This window comes from Crinia signifera, chromosome 4 (genome assembly GCF_055691185.1).
Source record: "Crinia signifera chromosome 4, ASM5569118v1, whole genome shotgun sequence".
Taxonomy (NCBI): domain Eukaryota; kingdom Metazoa; phylum Chordata; class Amphibia; order Anura; family Myobatrachidae; genus Crinia; species Crinia signifera.
Window position 1 is genome coordinate 72,402,942 of NC_139220.1, and position 20,386 is coordinate 72,423,327.

The window sequence follows — 20,386 nt, forward strand, 5'->3', positions numbered from 1 at the left end:
CTGATGCACAGACCCATGTGCAGCAGATCAGAGTCCGAATGGATGAACATAAGATATCTCTTAAATGTAGCCGTCAAGAGGTACCTTGCAGGTACTTTTTGGGCATCAGTGATGTATCGATTTAATACGGCACATAGTAGGTGAGTGGTAGCGGTGCAACACACCTATATGCAAAGCGTGGAAGCCATGGGCAGCAGGTGCAGCCATGAGTTTGTCTGGGGGAGAAATGGATGCATGCCATTTCTCTGTGCTAATCGACACAGAAAATCCATGAGACAGCAGGAGTTCAAGCTGATAAATGGAGCTCCCATTACCTGCCACTGATTAGCACTACACTATCGCAGACCACAGGAAGTCACAGTACTCAATGCTCTCAACTGAAAAATATGGGAAAAAACACTGTTAATCTAAAGCACCTCAGTCAGGCACCACTGCAGAGGGAATCGCAAGCTTTGGATACCCTGTAGAAGCCTATGGGCTTATCTCCGCAGCACTGTGTGAGGGATAAGTCACGGATCCATCCAGCATGCTTCGTGGCCAGGCCGTCACTCTGCCCATCTACAGAGGGACTCCTGGGTCTCAGAACCGGGGCTCCAGGGACGGCGCCGCATCGCAAAGAACAGCACTTATCACAACTGTCCTTTGCATTACTAATGGCATGTTAGTGTATATGCCATTAATATGGATGCAGTAGCTTGCGGGGGGGGGGGGGGGGGGGATGATAAGAGCATGTTGCCCTATCTATACCAGATGCTCTCTCATCAGAAGGAGTGACTCGGTGTCCTGTAGTGGCATTTGATATAAGGTCACGAATGTCTCTTTCCTCCTGAAAGCAGTGGAATTTTATTTTCTGTCTCTTCTGCACGGTGTCTCTGCTTCTCTCATCGGCAGTCTGATGCTATGCAAGATGGCTGGAAAGCAGAAGGCATAGACATTTGCCACCAGAACTTTTCTTTATACTAAATGTGGCCGATTCAGGATCATGCGTAGTAATCTAAATTCAGCCCCTGCCCCGATGGTCGAGATGTGCGCATGCACATTGCAGCGTATGTGCAAACCCCAATGCGAAAGGCCACGGCTGTTTACTCACTCGCAGGCCATTTGCAGCAGGGAGGGACAGGTTGGGCTATCTTCATCCCGGCTGCTGCAAATAAAACTCATTATTTTTGAACAAAGGAGAAATAATTTGATGGTCGGCGAACATCAAATGATTTCTTCTGCTGCGGTGGCAAGCGAGGCAATATGTTTTTGTAATGCATCCCCTTGCATGGTTGTGAGGGGATATGGCAAGGGGGTGGGGGGTAGATTTTCAGAGGGGCAGGCACTCGATAAACTGGAATCTTGGCAGCTTACCGACTCAACCAGAATCAGGCCCATTAATGGTGTACTAAAACCAGTGCAATATGACTGTACGCTCACACTGTTCTAACCAAGGGTGCCGTAGTGCCAAACTGACAAATATGCTCATACAGTACAGTGAATATTTTGGGTATTTGTGTATTATCAGGGCGCCCATTACATAGTTTATATAGTGCTGTATTCAGAATACCAATACAGCACTAACTTGCTACGTAAAACTACGTAAGTGGCTCTGGAGCCTAAAAATACACAATGCTTAATACCCCCACTATCCACATCGGCGTGGAGTTGATTTTATAAAGTGTGGCGAGTGCAGCAAGCCTCGCAGGGGGACGCGGATACGCGGGGCTCGCCACACTTTATAAAATCAACTCCACGCCAATGTGGATAGTGGGGGTAAAATGGCTGGTCTATACTTACCCTTCTCCGGCCCGGGCACCGCGTCGATACCCGCTGACTCCACGGCAGTCACATTCAGTCCCCCTGCTCCAGAACACCCACACATACCGATATAGATGCGATCTACCTAAACACTTAATATTTTTTTGTATAATTCATGCAGCGGCACCACATAAACTTGTTCATATACAGGCTGTGACTGCGGCGCATACATGTTGACAGAAATGTGTTAAGAAATTATGTAAATATATTAGGTCTGAAATATCCCACACACTGGGCGAGATTCACTAATAACCCCTGGTGCACATCGCCGGCATTCACATTGTTAATAATAGCATATGCATTAACATATGTGATTATTAACTCAAAGGCGATGGCCGGCGATGTGCAGCGGATTCCCCCCTCCCTGCCTGCACCCTTACCCAGCTGTAAGGGCTCCGTTTCCTCCTACCTGCACCTCTTCCGAGGTCCTGGTCCTGGCAGAACAGCAGGAGGCTGCCCGGACACAGGTGAGGGGGGTGCGTCGCGGATCGGCGGGGGGGGGGGTGCGTGGGGCGGCGGGGGATGCGAAGGGAAGCCCATAGGCTTCCATGGGATTACGCCATCTAGAACTGCCGTAACCCCCCGCAGTGAAGCCCTGGCGGTGGGGCTTTGCTGCATATGAAGATGCAGTAAAAACCCAGAAAACAGGGGTTTTACGGCATTTTTAGTTTGGTGAATCTCGCCCTATGAATTTTTTGTGGATTACAGTGCAGCGTCAAGCAGGGATGGGAGGGGGGGGGGGGGGGCATAACATCCATTTCCTAAGACATTACATGCAGGGAACACATACCCGCCAAGCTGCACAGAACCTAGGCAGCCATCAGTGGAACCACTGGTTGTTGCAGCAGCAGCCAGGTAGGTAAAAGTATGAGCAAGAACAGCACAGATTATAGCAGACAAGACAGTACAGTTATCACATGGGAGACACGGGGTTACATACAGGGCCGGTGCAAGGTTACTTGGCACCCTAGGCAAAAATTCTGCCTACTCCCCCCCCCGCCCTCCCAACGCCACCCAACAAAAGTCTAAGAGGTTAATATATCTAGGAATAGAAGGAGATTGCGGCGCTCAGGGCTTGAAATAAATACAATTTACAGCCAGCACATGTTATATGTTGACGTTTCAACCCTTTTATTAGGGCTTTTTTCAAAACAGCTTGCAAAAAGCCCTAATAAAAGGGCTGAAATGTCGACATATAACATGTGCTGGCTGTAAATTGTATTTGTTTCAAGTCCCGCGATCTCCTGCTATCCTGTATTGGTCCATTGGCGCTGGACATCGTTGAGGGCACATGGCATATTGGCAGCACACACACACACACTTAAAAATTAATATATCAAAAATGCCACTGACCATATTAAGTGTGTGTTGGGGGAGTTTGCTCAGAAGACCAGCTGGGGGCGGCCGCCACCCGACGATCAGATCTGCCGATGTGCACAATACACCGGCACTTACTTTTGCTATTGCCATGACATAATTGAATACCTAGGCACTCAAATATATGTACCTCTTCTGTGTATGGATACGGTCATTTGGTATGCAGCATGATAGTCAACACTCATTAGGTCGACATGGGAAAAGGTGGACATGGGTGTAGGTCAACATGGTTCTAGGCCGAAAGGTCATTAGTTCGACTGGTCAAGGCCGACAATGTCTAGGTCGACAGTGAAAAGGTCGACATGGGGTTTTTCATTGGTTTTTTTTTGAGCCGACAGGCGGTATTTCACGTCCTACCATCCACTAGGGCGTGGTGAGAGAATAAGATCATGCCCTAAACATTTCGAGCGCAGCGAGTGTCGACATTCAGTTAAAAAAACAATGAAAACCCCCATGTCAACATTTTGACTGTCGACAGACATTGTCGAACTAATGAACTGTAGAACTAATGACCTTTCGACTTAGACCCATGTCAACCTTTTGCCATGTCGTAGTAATAGTGTCTACCTAATGAATGTCGACCATCATGCTGTAGACCAAATGATCACAACCCTTTGAGCTATGTGGCGACTCATGCCCTATCGTCCACTAGGGTGTGGTGGGAGAATCTAATAATGTCCGAGCGCAGCGAGCCATGCAAGGGACATGGTGCTAAGTTCCAGTGTCTGTCAATAATGTTGAAATTCAGGGCAACATTTTTTGGGAAAAACCCATGTCGACCTAATGGCATGTCAGCCTTCAGGCATCAACCTAGTTGTTGTCTATCCTATGAACCCATTCCATCGACATACATGAAGGTTGACATGGGGTTTTTCACTTTTCCCCCGAACACACAGTCAACATGGACACTGAAACGCAGTGCGCTTGCCATGCTTTGGACACTATTTTATTTCCCACAGCCACGCCCTAGTGGATGGTAGGGCATGAAATACCGCCTGTCAGCATATGTCGGCTCAAATAGAAAAAGTGAAAAAATCCTTGTCGTCCTAGTGATAGTACTATAGAAGTGCTCTTCTGTGCAAATCAATACTAGTATTAGGTTTCTTTTAACAAAGCGTCAGATTACCAAAAGTGTGGTGGATACTACTAGCATAAAATGATCACAAGGTTTGGAGGGAAAAGTCACCTGTCAGGCCATGCAATTTATAGTACAAAAGATAAAAAGGTCTCAGGTCAAATAAACAGTTTCCAGTTCCTTTACAACACATCCATCAGCAATTCATGTTAAATTTATTTAACCCCTTACAACCACTTGTAAGGGGTTACATTTTAACATGAACTGCTGATAAATAAAAGCACTCACTGCAACCAGTAGAAAAGGTGGACCTCTCTATGTCCAGCGCAGCCGCGGGTGGGATGGGGGGCGAAATAAGGTGCTGCGCCGGGTATGAAACGGGGGCCCGTGGGTGTCATGGGAGGAAGGGGGGGGGGGGGGGGGGGGGGGGGGGTGTGGAGCGGGTATAAAACGGGGGGCAGCAGAAAGGTGTCGTGAAAGGGGGGGTTTGAGCTGTATCCGGGTGTGCAACAGGGAGGGGGGGGTGGGGGGCTCACGACACCCGCTGATGCTATGGGGGGGGACGGGGGGGGGGGGGGGCTGCTGCGGGTATGAAACGGAGCAGCCGTGAAGACATGGTTGGGGGGGGGGGGGGGGGGGGAGAGGGCCGGGTACGCTGCTGCGGGTATGAAAGGAGATGGAAAGGGGGGGGGGAGGGGTGTTATAGGGGGGTCTGCGGGTGACACGAGGGGAGCGGGTATGAAACGGGACAAGACCTGGGGGGGGGGGGGTGGTAGTAGTAGGTATGAAGGCATTACCTGGTTAGGGTGTATATTCTATATATATTCTAGGGTATGGGTGAAAACCGGACCAGGACAAAACCCCCGGACCGGACAACAAACTCTGCATTTTAGGGCTTGTAGCCTCCGGTCCGGGGGGTGTCCTGTCCCGGGGGGGGGGCTGCCTGTGACACCTGACACCAGGTAGAGGAGGACTGGTAGAATAAAGCCTCCTGCATGGTCCGGCAATGTAGCAAAAAAAACCGGACGGTCCGGACCACACGGGGAGGCTGTAATCTCCCTTTCCCCATGTCCCTGGTGATAGCTATCACAGGGACCCCCCCACAAGACACCCCCCGGACCGGACCCTACAAGCTCCGGAGTTAGTCCGGGTCCGGTTTTTACACACGTCGCCTCGAAACTCCGTGCCCGTGGCACTGTGCCACTCACACGTGCTTCTTGTATGCTTCTCTTTTACTGACTCCTCCCCCTGATGAGGACACACGGTCACATGGTGTTTACGTAGTCGAAGGTCCTTTAGCCCAATATAATTTAGCATCTACCTTTCCAATTCTGCTGTTGGCGGTGTGTATATTGGCCCCGGGAGCGGCGGTGCTCAGGCAGATGTCCAGGTTTGCAGGTGTCCGGAAGCGTGGTGGGTCGACACCCGACCCCCGCATCGGAACCACAGGAGCCGGGAGACCCAAACTGGCAAAGACGCTGCAGACTAGAAGTAATCACCGGCCCCCGCGCCCCTCCTAACCCGGCGCTGTGCAGCTCGCACTTACCTCACGCAGCCAGCAGCGCACAGTAACACTTATTAGCTGTTCCTGCCTCCTTACTTTCTCAGCCGCCCACTATATTTGTAACGTGTTTATTTACATAAGGGGAGATGTTGTAGTTATTATTTTTAAGAAGGTGCTAGGTACATGTTAAGTAGAATTTTATTGGTTAGTAATCAATTGTTACCATGGGCAACCTTTTCGCTTTTAAATACTGGCCAAGTGTCCATAGTACCAGTAAGTATGTCCTAGTCATTGCTCCCCACTGACCAATTCTATTGGGGTATGTGTATATCCAGCGTTTTCCTTAACTCATGCCACCATGTCATCCATAACATTTTTGTTACCAGCTATGCATTCTGAGAGTCATCAATCTTTGTATTCATATATAGCCATTATGTTCCCTATGAGCCTTAGGTGGTAATACTAAAGTGAAATGCGGTAAAAAACGCTGTTTTGAGGTTTTTACCGCAATTCTGAATGCACCAAAGCCCCTCCTCCGGTGCTCTGTTGCATAGGGTAACGCCAGCAAAAGCTGGCTCACTTTGGTGCATCCCACTTATATGGCTAATCCCAGAGTTTCCCAAACGCAGTCCTCAAGGCACCCCAGTGGTCCAGGTTTTAAGGGGATACGGTCGTATTGTCGACCAGACTTAGGTGGACAGTCATTAGGACGACACTGTGGGGTCGACAGGGTTCTAGGTCGACATGGATGAAGGTCGACAGGTGTCTAGGTAGCAATGGTTTAGGTCGAAAATGCATTAGGTCAACATGAGTTATGTCGACATGGGTTTGTTCACTGTTTTTTTTAGCCGACAGGTGGTATTTCATGCCCTACCATCCACTAGGGCGTGGTTTGAGAATAAAATAGTGTGCCCGAAGCATCGCGAGCGATGCGAGGGGCTGTGGTTGACTTCCAACTTTGTCCATGTCGACATTCGGGTAAAAAAAACAGTGAAAAAATCCATGTCGACCTGTTGACCGAACCCATGTTGACCTAACGCATTTGTTGAGCTAAACCCATGTCGACCTAGAACTTTGTCGACCTTGCTGCCTGTCGACCTAATGCTGCCCATACACTTATGCGATGGGATTTGATGCAACATCGAAGTACGATGTCCATCGAATCCGATCACATTTTTGGGTGCAAAAGTCAACACCATCTTCTGATGGCACATCGGGTGCTGGAAAGGGCGGGCAGGGGGCGATGGAGTAGTGTATGCTAGCAGTAGCGCTTGCGGGTGGCGGGAGTCAGCGATGGCAGAAGATTCGTTTAAAACACTAGGCTGCCCTGTGATTGGCTGAGCTCTCTCAACTAATCACAGGGCAGCCCAGTATTTTAAACAATTCTCCCGCCACCACTGACTCCCGCCGCCCGCAAGCGCTACTGCTAGTGCCACACTGCACGGTCACCCCCTGCGACTGCTCCTACAATTCGATAGATATTATGTGCAGCACATAAGATCTGTCGACGCGACATTCGACAGCGTGCCTGCGCATCGCGTCGAAAAGTCCCTTAAAAATGCATACAATTATTTGATTTATCGGCCAGAATTGGTCGAGATTGAATGATTGTATACAATATCTCACAAGAGTATGGGCAGCATAAGTCTGGTCGACAATACGATCCACACCCGTTTTAAGTATACCCATGCTTGGCCACAAGTGACTTTATAAGTGCCTCAGTTAATTTGTGTTAACAATTTGTACTGAGACATAGATCTACATAAAATGTGGACTGTTGGGGTGCCTTGAGGACCATATGTGCAGAGCGGTGTGCCCACAGAACCCAGCTTAACTTCTGGGCTAAAGCTAATAGATATATCTGCAGATATATCTACAGACAAAAGTAGAAAAGAAAAAAGTACTCTCTTTTGTTTGGGGGCACTCTTTTAAATTGTCAAAAAATATTTTTTACAAAGAATAATTATAAAATTTAACTTTTAATAATCATTTAAAATAGAGATTTGTGGACATACAGACATACAACACCAAACATAGGGGTTTATTCTAGTTCATTATTTCTGACAAATTCCTTCTTAGATGGACAAAACCATGTGCACTGCAGGGGGGCAGATGTAACCTGTGCAGATAGAATTAGATTTGGGTGAGTTATTTTGTTTCTGTGCAGGGAAAATACTGACTGCTTTATTTTACACTGCAATATAGATCTCACTTTGAAGAAAAACCCCACCCAAATCTAATTCTCTCTGCACAAGTTACATCTGCCCCACCCGCAGTGCACATGGTTTTGTCCATCTAAGAAGGATTTTGTCAGAAAGAATGAACTAGAATAACCCCCATAGATATCCTAAGTAAAGTACAGGTTGTTTTATAGAATAATATTGTACAATCCTATGGATTTTGTAGACTCCTGAAATTACCAGATGGGAGGAACAATAATATGAGCAGTCTAAACGGCTGTACTTTTTGTCAGCTTGTCAATATACTCTAGTTCCTAATCCTATCTAGGTGGTAAAGGAAGTTGACTAGCGAAATATGTATTTCTGAATATTAAGACGAGAGTGGAATTGTCCTGCTCTGGTGTATTCCGGACAATGGTAATTATACTTGTGGCGATTATAACTATATTATAATATTGCCGTTAATTAAGAAACAAGATAGATACTGGTGCTGGGTATTATGTTGCGACGGTAAACGCTCAAACAAAGATGCAGGATATAGATCCTAAAGATAAACAGGTGACACTCAGGGTCTTATTCTGCTTGGTGCATTCGGGCCGTACGCCGTCGGATCGGGTTTTTTTTTGTTCTGCGCATGCGTACCTTTCGCAATGTGCAGGTGCGGCGACTTCACAACGCTCACTGACGGGTCTTTCCGTGCGGAAAAAACCTGTCCGCAAGAGCACGGTCATTGTGGGCGGCATAGGGGCGTGTTGAGGGGAGCGGCCGAAATAATGAGGAAAACTGGGCGTCAACATGGGCCTACACGGGGGTGTGCACCAAAAATGTACGGTGCTACAACCGCTCGGCCAACGCACTGTGCATTTTGGACAGAAAACAGGCGGACGCCAACGATACCACCAGACCACCCCTAGAGATACCGTATGAGATTGGACGCCTGGGTCTGCTAATTAACACTGATTAGGACACAAACACATACACCTGAATGTAATAAGCAATGGTGCAGCCTATTAAGTGAAAATCATGATTTCACTACCTGCAAGCCACACACAGCCCACAAACACATTGGAAGCATATCTTTCTTCACTTCTCTACATGTAAAGGTTGGTTTAGTTTTAGGTAAGATTCATTTTAACACCTGCTTATATATGCCAAGGTAGTTAGGTTATAACCATCTACACACATTCAGTAAGTGTTTTTATATACTTTAAACAGCAGGGCACTCAATCTACAGAAGTCGACGTGTCAACTTTTTCACTCTAACACAAACATTGTTTTTTGGTTTATGCTAAATAGACACATAGATAGTGATTAAAATGCAACATTAGAACATAATAAATATACATGTAAGGAGGGGTAAAATGTATTTTTATTAGGCTGTTCATTAAGGTAGACAATTGAGGTAATAGAAAACAATAATTGATTAACAATTAGAATCATTCTTTTAATTGACTTAATCATAGTTGAAAGGCTAGATTAGCAGGGCCATATATGTGAAGGGTATGCCAGCGTGCACGGACGTACGCTCTCGCGATAGGTGACATACGCTGAGTTTTCTATTGAAAACAGGCGAGACCCGTCCGTGCACGGTGGCGTACGCTCAGATAGCCGCAAGATGTCGGTGGGAAAATGGGCGAGAGACGTCCGTAAATGGTGGCGTATGCTCTGTTGTAAGCCAGTTATCGGTATCTAAGAGGAGATCCGTCCGTGTGCGGTGGCGTACGCACCTCCCCTTTGTCGGTGTTTGTGACCGTCTGTATGCGGATGTTATGTGGGCGGACTTACGCTTACCGTCCGTGTACGGGAAAAGTACGGTGAAACAGACCGTACGTACGTTTGGCCGACGGGACCAGAATAAGGACCTCACAGTAGTAAAGATCGCTGAAGCTGCTGCTGACTTTCGCAACCGTCCTGGTTCCCTGAAAGTCAGTGAGCGTTCTGTGATGTTCTTTCTGTATGAAAAGAGTGTCAGAAAAAGCAAATTTGGGGCATCTGCTGTCTCCTTTTAGTAGATCAAATACCCTGTTGTACTATGATCAGTGCAGGGTTAAGTGATTGCAATACCTGTCGGAGATGAGTGCCCCTAATGGTTGGTAAGTGTGTATATAGAGAAGTATCAGAAGGCGTCTTACTCTCGGGGGTAGGTGCGCTGCTTTCTGCTATGTGCTTGTATGCTAAAGCATTGATAGCAGTTGAGCGACACCTGCCACCTATCTGCGTGAATGGTAAATTAGACCACATGAAGTGGGGAGCAGGGAAAGAGAGCGCGCAGAGCTGCTGTTTAAACAAAGTGACAGTGTGGCAATCAGCAGTGCGCAAATATAAAAGTAGCGGTTACCGCCGCTTACCCGTCAGCTGTACCCAGTCTGTTTTCTCCTGAGGTCCGGATCTGCCAGCAGCCGCTAGATGCGGCGGGGTGTGGGGGTGAGCCGCACGTGACCTAAGCCGCACGAGCGGCTCACCCCCACACCCCGCCGCATCTAGCGGCTGCTAGCAGATCCGGACCTTAGGAGAAATCAGACTGGGTACAGCTGACGGGTAAGCGGCGGTAACCGCTACTTTTATATTTGCGCACTGCTGATTGCCACACTGTCACTTTGTTTAAACAGCAGCTCTGCGCACTCTCTTTCCTTGCTCCCCACTTCATTTGGTCTAATTTACCATTCACGCAGATAGGTGGCAGGTGTCGCTCATCTGCTATCAATGCTTTAGCATACAAGCACATAGCAGAAAGCAGCGCACCTACCCCCGAGAGTAAGACGCCTTCTGATACTTCTCTATATACACACTTACCTACCATTAGGGGCACTCTCCTCTCCGACAGGTATTGCAATCGCTTAACCCTGCACTGACCATAGTACAACAGGGTATTTGATCTACTAAAAGGAGACAGCAGATGCCCCAATTTCTCTTTCATCCAACAGGGGACACTGGCGTTCTACTGTGGGTTTTAGAGGTGAGATGCTGGGAGCTGGCACACTGTAACTTTAAGAAGCTGGCTCCTCCCCTCTAATACCCCACAATCCCCAGTTAGAAAAATTGTGCCTAGGGAGCTGGACACTCAGGAGTTTTCTCCTGCCTTCAATTCTATTTCCTTAGGCCCTTTTTCACTATATTATCTGCTCCTACCTCCATTTCCCACTTCAGAAGTTAGGAGCCAGGTGCCGCTGGGGAAGACCAGCACGTCTGTCAGGGCCTCATCAAAGGCACCTGCCCAGACATCTTGTGTTCCTGCGGTCCCCCACCAAAGGGACCGTCATACACGGAGCCTCTGCTGCCTGCCTGCCTGCTGTGATCACCAGAGGGGTAAGTTGAACTTTTCTTTTTGCAGCGCGGCGTTCTCAGCACTGCGCGGGCTCAGACTGCACACGCTGCCACCTCATAGCTCCCACCCGCCGTGCACTGTGTTGTAGAGACAGGCGCCGGTGTGAAGGCAGTGTGCGAGCGGCTGAAGGTGCAGGGCGGGCGTGCCAGGTTTGGGCACGATCGCGCGCATGTGGCAGCCGCCATCTTGAAAATCGCCACTCAGAAAAGAGACGCAGGCAGTAATTTATTTATGTATACAGTGATTTATATCTGTTATCACTGGGGCAGCAGGGGGGTATTTTTTCTGAGTAATAACTACTGTCACTTCCTTCCCACAGGAGTGCACAGTGTTGAGGAGACCGTAACCTCACTAAGGAGGTCATTTCAATTTACTTATTAGGGGGCCGTGTTTTAAAGGGGTCCAGGCGGTTTCCTTACCTCTGGTGCCCCACAGTCTCCGGTACACCATCTCCCTCTCTGTAGTGTGAGTGTGTTGGTACTTTTGTGTTAATTTTATTTGTGTCTGTGTGCGCTTGCAATGACTGGCAAGGCTGCCACTAAGGCTTCCCAGAAGGCCTTCTTATGCTCCATATGTGGAACAAAATTCTCTCAGACCTCTGCTGATGGCAAAAAGACCACTGCCTGTGAGGCATGCCTGGGCTCAAGGAAAATATTATTCACTAGGAATAATCAGGCGCTTGTACCGAGACTGTATTCCCAAGAAAGCTGCTGCTCATATGTGGGGGTAGTCACTCCCCACTTTTAAAAAGGAGAAGAAAAGGGGGTGACAAGCCAAAGGCGAGTCGAGCAGCGCTACAAATGAATGATGATAACAAATATTTGAAAATGTATCACAATTTTACTCAAAATATCATATGACATTAAATACAATATTACAATAAATAATACATAATTGGGTAAAAGGGAGGGAATAAAAAGTAAACTGGAGTGAATATTAAAATCAAATAGCCAAGCCTTGATGGATGGGTGTGGTATTGATATTGTGATGTTATCACTGGTGGAAAAGAGGTAAGTGCACGTTACCGAGTGATGGGTTCAATTCTCTCAAGGATATCCAGGTTAATGTCCTCACGATGGTTACGGTTAGATGGATAACCGCTGGAGGGTCAAGGGTAATTTTATGCTCACCAGAGTATTCAGTCCTCCAATAGGGGTGAGTGGATGGTAATTTATATCACCAGAGGAGTCCTGGGAACGATGTACCCCAAAAAGTTGCCACTGGATGATGGTGATGAGAAGGCTTCCGTGCACAATGGTCCTCATATGAATAGGTGGAAGATAGAATCCAAATGTGTTCACCTGTATTGAGTTGTGCACGGTGTCCGCCAATAGTAAAGAAACTGAGTATTTGATGTTGGAGTCTAAGAAGGCAGTAAAAGCGCTTCCATTCAATGGGGACATGTTATTTGGCCAGGAATTGGACAAGTGGATTTCCCAGGCTACGGGGTGGAAATCTACTTTCTTGGATTAAACTTACCATTAAGCAGGCTTATATAGCCGCAGGTAAGGCTCCTCCGGTCTCTCTTACAGCTCATTCAACCCGGGCGGTTGGAACATCTTGGGCGGCGAGGTGTGGGGCCTCCATGTCCCAACTGTGTAGGGCGGCCACGTGGTCCTCCGCTCACACTTTCATAAAATTCTATAGATTTGATACTTTTGCCGCTCCTTCAGCGGAGTTTGGTCGTTTGATTTTGCAGGTCCCCACGAGCATTCCCGCCCAGGGGGATAGCTTTGGAACCTCCCCACAGTGTCCCCTGCTGGATGAAAGAGAAAATAGGAATTTGGTACCTACCGGTAATTCCGTTTCTTTGAATCTGCAGGGTACACTGGCCGCACTCCTCTTCTCGTGTGGCCTGCCTGTCATTGTTTGGTGTACATAGTTTATGTTTGCGTTTGTTTGCCTGGTGTCCTCCTCTCGTTACCAATTTTCCTAACTCGGGATTGTGGGGTATTAGAGGGGAGGAGCCGGCTTCTTAAAGTTACAGTGTGCCAGCTCCCTGCATCTCACCTCTAAAACCCGGCTTAGGTCATGAGCGGCTCACCACCACACCCCGCCGTATCTAGCGGCTGTTAGCAGATCCGGACCTCAGGAGAAATCAGACTGGGTACAGCTGACGGGTAAGCGGCGGTAACTTTTATATTTGCGCACTGCTGATTGCCACACTGTCACTTTGTTTAAACAGCAGCTCTGCGCGCTCTCTTTCCCTGCTCCCCACTTCATGTGGTCTAATTTACCATTCACGTAGATAGGTGGCAGGTGTCGCTCATCTGCTATCAATGCTTTAGCATACAAGCACATAACAGAAAGCAGCGCACCTACCCCCGAGAGTAAGACGCCTTCTGATACTTCTCTATATACACACTTACCTACCATTAGGGGCACACTCATCTCTGACAGGTATTGCAATCACTTAACCCTGCATTGATCATAGTACAACAGGGTATTTGATCTACTAAAAGGAGACAGCAGATGCCCCAATTTTGCTTTTTCTGACACTTTTCATACAGAAAGAACATCACTGAACGCTCACTGACTTTCAGGGAACCAGGACGGTTGCGAAAGTCAGCAGCAGCTTCAGTAATCTTTACTACTGTGAATATCACCTGTTTATCTTTTTTTATTTTTTTTATTTGGGTCTTTATTTAACTTTTTCATATTACAAAACAAAACAATAATGTTCTTTTTAAGACAGACTTTACATTTCATACATACATAACAAACATTTTCTACAATCACTACACATTGCTTATCCTACTTAAGATTCTGTAGCTCTTCCGTTAGGGAGTTCTGATGGGGAGTATGGAGATGGGGGGGGGGGGTCACGCCAGGCGACCGAGAGATATCAGGGGACTTTATATAGGGATAGGGGATATTATACCATCCCATTTCCCCATCTGCTTTTTCCCGGAGGTGGGTGTAGTGTTCCAACTGTCTATACAAAAAGTGCAGCCGGAATTCATAGGAGTGGGATATTATATGGAGTGGACATGGTTTTATTATATATATATATATATATATATATATATATATATATATATATATATATATATAATTTTTTTTAACTAAACTGAACACCTTACTTATCAATGCATCGTTTACTCTCCCTGATCCAAGCTCTTGAAAAATTTGCATAAATCACCTCTAGTTAATTAACCGTTATGAAAACAACTTCTTTGACTGTGAAAGTGAATATATATAAGAATTTTTTTTTTTTTTTTTAGATATACTTATTATTTCTCTCCCCCCCCCCCCCCCCCACTCTAACTACTTTATTTATCTTAAGATACTTCTTTATACTCCTGTAAATTTATACCATTTAGATTGGTGCCATTGGTGCCAAATATCGTGAAATTTGTGGAGCACCCCCTTGGAGGCATAAAAGTATTTCTCGTGTTCATATATTATATTAACTAGATTGGTCCATTCTAAGAATACCGGTCCCGTTTTAGCCATCCAGTGCCATGCGATTATCAATTTGGCCGATGCCGTGAGGTTAATTAGGAGAGAGCGCTGCTCTCTAGATAGGTGTCCGTCTTGCCATATCCCTAAAACCATTTCTTTACCCGTAAGAATATCCCAAGGTATCCCTATATCTACCAAGACCTGACGTATTTAGTCCCAGAATTGGCCTACTGTATTACACGACCAAATCAGATGCCAGAAGGCGGCTCCCGACTCCTCGCATCTCGGGCACCTATCTGAGGCTGCTCCGGCCATTTTCCGTAGGCCTACCGGCGTTATGTATGTCCTATGAAACACATAAAATTGCACCTGTTGAATGCGGATCGACTTTGTTGCCCACCTTGGCATTGCCATAGCCTCCTGCCACTGTCTGTCCGATAGGGGAGGGATGTCCTGTGCCCATTTTTGCCTTAGCTGGATTAGCCCTTCTTCATGTTCAATTGTAAGCAAAAACTTAATAATTTTTGATATTCGTTTTTTTGGGGTCGTATTTTTCAAAAGCTGTTTTACCGGGGTATCCTGTAACCCTTTCTCTTTCCCTCTTCCCCATTGTAGCATAGCATTTCGCAACTGCAAATATCTATAAAACATTGATCTGGGGAGGGAATCCTCGCTACTAAGTTGATCATAAGATTTTAAGTTATTATTATGGTACAATTGGCCCAAGGTAGTGACCCCCGTATTGGGACCATAATTTACCCCCTTGCTGTTTATAGACCTCCCTGGCTGACGACAGCATTAGAAACGATGTGTCTGGGTCCGTCCCTTCATAATTACCCAGTTTTTCAACCGATTTCCATATTTTAATAGCCTGGGCTATAATTCCCGGGTATTTTTTCCCAACCGTGCCCAACAAAAGTGTCTGGAGGGGGGTTATGTAAGGGTCTATACATTTTACCAGTCTGCATATATCTAATGAGTATTCGTCCTCCTGTATCCAGGAGGCAAGATGCACTAATTGGGCCGCCATATAATACCTCTTAAAATTTGGCAATGCCAATCCCCCCTTCTCACGACTCCTCCATAGGGTGGCCATCTTGACCCTGGGTCTTTTGTTGCCCCATATAAATGACAAAAGTATACTGTTAAGATTTCTGAAGTGCTCATCTTTTATGTAAATGGGAGAGTGCTGTAGAATATACAGTATTTTGGGAAGGATGAACATTCACCTGTTTATCTTTAGTATCTATATCCTGCATCTTTGTTTGAGCGGTTACCGTCGCAACATAATACCCAGCACCAGTATCTATCTCCTTGTTTCTTAATTAACGGCAATAATATTATATAGTTATAATCGCCACAAGTATAATTACTATTGTCTGGACTGCACCAGAGCAGGACAATTCCTCTTTGGTCTTAATATTCAGAAATACATATTTCGCTAGTCAACTTCCTTTACCACCTAGATAGGATTAGGAACTAGAGTATTTTGACAAGCTGACAAAAAGTACAGCCGTTCAGATTGTTCATATTATTGTTCCTCCCATCTGGTCCATAGGATTATACAATATTATTCTATAAAACAACCTGTACTTTACTTAGGATATCTATGTTTGGTGTTGTATGTCTGTATGTCCACAAATCTCTATTTTAAATGTTTATTAAAAGTTACATTTTATAATTATTCTTTGTAAAAATCTTTTTTGACAATTTAAAAGAGTGCCCCCAAACAGAGAGTACTTTTTTTCTTTTCTACTTTGGTACTTTATATTTACTCTCAGGGGAGCACCGCCACGTCATTACCTACCATACCATAGGTTGACTATTTAACTCTATTGTGGTAATTACACAAATTTTGAACCATTGCATGTATATCTAAAAATATTTGAGTGTCACTTGTGCTCAGGTTACATCCCCTCCCAGATTCCCCTCCCATCCCTCTTTCCCCCACCAAAATATCTACAGACAAATCAAGCACCAATCCGTTGGGGCTGACATCACAAATGGGCGGGTCCATTTGCATGCACCTGCGCACTGAGCTGTCAATCGTCGGCACCTCCCGGCATGGCTGTACTTTTCAAATGTTTCTACAGTGTTTTATGTCCTGACAGTAAATTGTGTCATTTGTTCACCTGTTGCTGAATGCACAAGCATACAGTAGGTGTGTTTACTGTATTTAGGTGTGGTGTTTCTTGTTCTATTGGTGTGAGCTGATGCCATCTATTTTGAGTGCTTATCAATAGATGGTGCTGGAGTATTGAGCCCTAGATATTTGGCCCTATAATACCCCTTTACACCAGAGCCGGGACATGGCTTGGTGTAAAAGGACAAAAAAATAATAACCCGGGTCCTGTTACCCGGTGTCCGACCCGGCAAATGTTCAGGGTCAGACACGGGGCTTCCCCAGAGTCAGGGGCCCATTTCCTCCAATCAGGGAGCCCCAACCTCCGGACCACAGCGCCCTTATGTCAGTCCGGAGGTTGGGCAGGGGCTGCGTACAGCCTCCACTGCTGTCTGCTGTACTATGCAGATAGCAGCAGAGGTGAATGGATGCCTGTGTGCGGCATCAATTCACCTCATGCACAGAGTCTGGGGGCAGCCCAGCAGCTTACCCCCAGTGTGTCGGTTGGCGTTGCGGGGGTGACGGTCGGCGGCTTTCCCGGCGATTGGAGAGGATGTTATCTTCAAGCGTCGGCTCAGGGTCCGAATTCACCGACGTTCCTTACCCGGCATAATGCCGGGGGACGCCGGTGTAAACCTGGGTGCGACCCGGCAGTTTAGGTGTAAAAGTGGTATTATACGTGTGTTGATAAACTCAAATGAAGTGTAGGTGATTTGACATTCTTTCTGGGGGATACAGTCATTGGGTCACCACCAAGTAGGTTGACAGGGTTATTAAGTCGACATTGGGATTGTCAGCATTCAAGAGGTGGACATGGGGTTTTTCACATTTTGTTTTGTGCCGACAGGCGGTATTTCATGCCCTACCATCCACTATGGCGTGGTGGGAGAATAAACTAGTGTGCCTAGCGTAGCGATGCACCGTGCCCAAAACAGGGCAAGTGGTGGTACTTTTTGGTGTCCATGTCGACACGACATGTGCCAATAGGTAGTATTTCATGACCTACCATCCACTAGCGCATGGTGGGAGAATAAAATAGTGTGCCGACACATGGCGGGTGGACTCGGTGCTACATTTTAGTGTTTATGTTGACTGTGTCGAAATTGGGTTGAATAAAACAATAAAAAAAAGTTGACCTTTTAGTCATGTCGACCTAGTGGCATTGACCTAATGCTTGTCGACCTACTTGCTGGTGACCTAATGATCCATACCCCTTTCTGGGTTGTTTTACTTGATAATAAAAGTGTCTCAGTGCTGTGCTAGAGCATACTGTCATATAGGGGTTAATCCAATTAGCCGCGAAGGGGGTGAGTTGCTGTTGTAATGGCTATGACACTGCATCCAGGTTGCAGCCCGATCACACCCCAGGCTTGTGGATTTTGGTATGCAGACCTGCAAGGCTGTTAACAAAAATTAGTGAGTGTGACGGTAACATATGCCGGGTATACAGCTGCATTTACTGAGCCACCCATTAACTATCTGCTATTTTTATTGAGCAGTGTCTAAACATTTACACTTCACCAGATTTGGTGAAGTGTAAATGTGGGGGGCCAACCATTCAGCCTGACATTTTTTGAATCATTAATCTCATCAGAATGGTCCCCAACTCTGCCCCCATTTACTCTATGTCCCTTAGCCTGCCCCTTCACTGTATTTCCCCCAGCCTGCCCCCATTCACTGTATGTTCCCCACTCTGCACCCATTCACTCTGTCCCCCAGCCTGCCCCCTTCTCTTAATGTCCATCAGTGCCAGCCTGACCCTTCTTCACTGTATGACTCCCATTCACTGTATGACCCCCCATTCACTATGTACTTCACTCTGCCCCCATTCACTGTATGTCCCCCATCCTGCCCCTGTTCCCCCTTCTCTGATTTGCCATCACTGCCTCCATTCACTGTATGTCCCCCACTCTGCCCCCATTGACTGTGTGTTCCCTTCTCTGCCCCCTCCCTTCTCTGCATGTTTCCCAGCCCCTTGTGTGTGAGCCAGAGGAAAGAGAGGCAAAGCAAGCACTACAAGGACAGGAGATGCTTGGGCTCCCGCTGCCACCCTCCTCCGCTCTGCATGTTACGGGAGCAAGCTTCCCACTTGCTGCACCCCCTCCCCACACACTGCTGTCCCTGTGATTGTGGAGTACGGTGATATACGATTGCAGCAGCAGGGGTAGGACGCCAAACACATTTGACTGTGGCGCCCGGCACCTCCTCACTGCAGCAGACAGCAAGGTAAAGGCACTCTCACCGGGGCCCCACCTTTAGTGTCCTGTGCTGTGCTTCCCACATCCGATGCTCTGCCCGCTACCAGCTGGAGGCTGCGGGCCGCTTGAATTGACAGCACGGGCCGCAATTGGCCCCTGGGCCTTACTTTGGACATGCCTGACATAGAGCTATTTCACAGGCACTGCATTAGCATGCTAATATGACTTCATAATATTTCACTAAGCTGAAAATAACACACAACTAGTTATTCAGTATGTATGTGTGAATCTTCATTGGTAAGTTATTGATCAGGAATTATTTACTGTGCTTTGTTGAAGTGTCGTTTGCCATTATTTTGAGCGTTCACAAAATAGTCTTGCTGACTTCTGGATACTCTGTGTATTCATCCAAATTCTGGATTTCTCTTTCAATGGTCCTGGTGACTCAGCTCAACATTGGGATGTAGGATGGACCGTAGGAGCCAGGCACCTATCCTAAAGCTTTTAGACAGTAGTCCTCCCTCTGCATCCCAGACTCTTCAGTTCGTGTTAGGTGCCCACTGGAGTGGGTGCTATTCTAAAGGGCTGCAGGAGCAGCCGAAGGATTAAAGTTAGGTGTTTTTATTTTATTAACTTTTGCACTAGCTAGGTAGGCACAGTGTGAGGATTCTCATTGAATCCTCACACTGACAGCGCAGCAGGAGCTGACAGAAGCGCGTCCTGTCAGCTCACTGCGCACAGGGGAGACACTGTCTGGTCTCCCTGTGTGGCGCTTACAGCTTCTATTCAGAAGCTGCCTGGGCTCCGGAGCGCTCGGAAACCGGCTTCACGCTAGGTGGAGGTCATGGGGGGACAGGCGCTCCGTGATGGCGGCGGCCATTTTATGGGGAGCTTACACGCTGAGCTCCTGTGTGAGAGGACAGCAGTGTGTTACAGGCATGTTCCAAGTGGTCCCCAGCAGAGGGGGAGACACTGGAACTTGGAAATCCTGTAGTGGGAGCGGCTGTCTGGGGGTGGTTGGAGCCAGAAGTCACGGACCCCGCAGCAGCAGGGACTTGGTCTCTTCCCTCACTCTGTTTGGCGCCATTCGGAGGACGCTTGCAGCGGAGCTGAACTGGCTTACAGATCCTGGCAGAGTGATTTGGATTTCCTGGGCATCGTTCTCCCCACTTCTGAAAGCTTCAGACAGATAAGTGACTGTTGTGCATTGGCTCTGTATATAACGCCTGTACATTGTGCACTGTGACTGTGTTCTTTTTGCATCATGTCTGAGCAGCAGTCTGTGGCTTTGGGGGAGGGAGCCCTTAATACATTGTGCGCTTGTAGTGTTTGTACACTAAAATTTACCCCTGAACAGATGGCCAAGGGGGGCTTGTGTATTACTTGCGCTGGTGTGAGAC

At 47.1% G+C, this 20,386-nt stretch overlaps 1 protein-coding gene and 1 long non-coding RNA gene across 6 annotated transcripts in view; one reads left to right on the forward strand and one right to left on the reverse strand.

Moving 5' to 3' along the window:
• LOC146074101 (uncharacterized) overlaps window positions 1-5,768 on the reverse strand; it is a 71,437-nt gene extending 65,669 nt beyond the window's left edge. Inside the window, exon 1 of the long non-coding RNA XR_014473362.1 lies at window positions 5,574-5,768. This is a non-coding gene — a long non-coding RNA (uncharacterized LOC146074101). The remainder of the gene's footprint in view (window positions 1-5,573) is intronic.
• LOC146074099 (uncharacterized) overlaps window positions 5,527-20,386 on the forward strand; it is a 161,466-nt gene continuing 146,606 nt past the window's right edge. For 2 of the 5 annotated variants that reach the window (XM_083181847.1, XM_083181851.1), the window contains exon 1: window positions 5,528-5,743. In XM_083181847.1, coding sequence (XP_083037973.1) covers window positions 5,635-5,743 — 109 coding nt within the window. In that variant the 5' untranslated portion in view covers window positions 5,528-5,634. Of the gene's footprint in view, window positions 5,744-5,815; window positions 6,030-20,386 lie in introns of those variants that run through there. The other 3 variants (XM_083181849.1, XM_083181848.1, XM_083181850.1) reach the window with 3 other exon arrangements.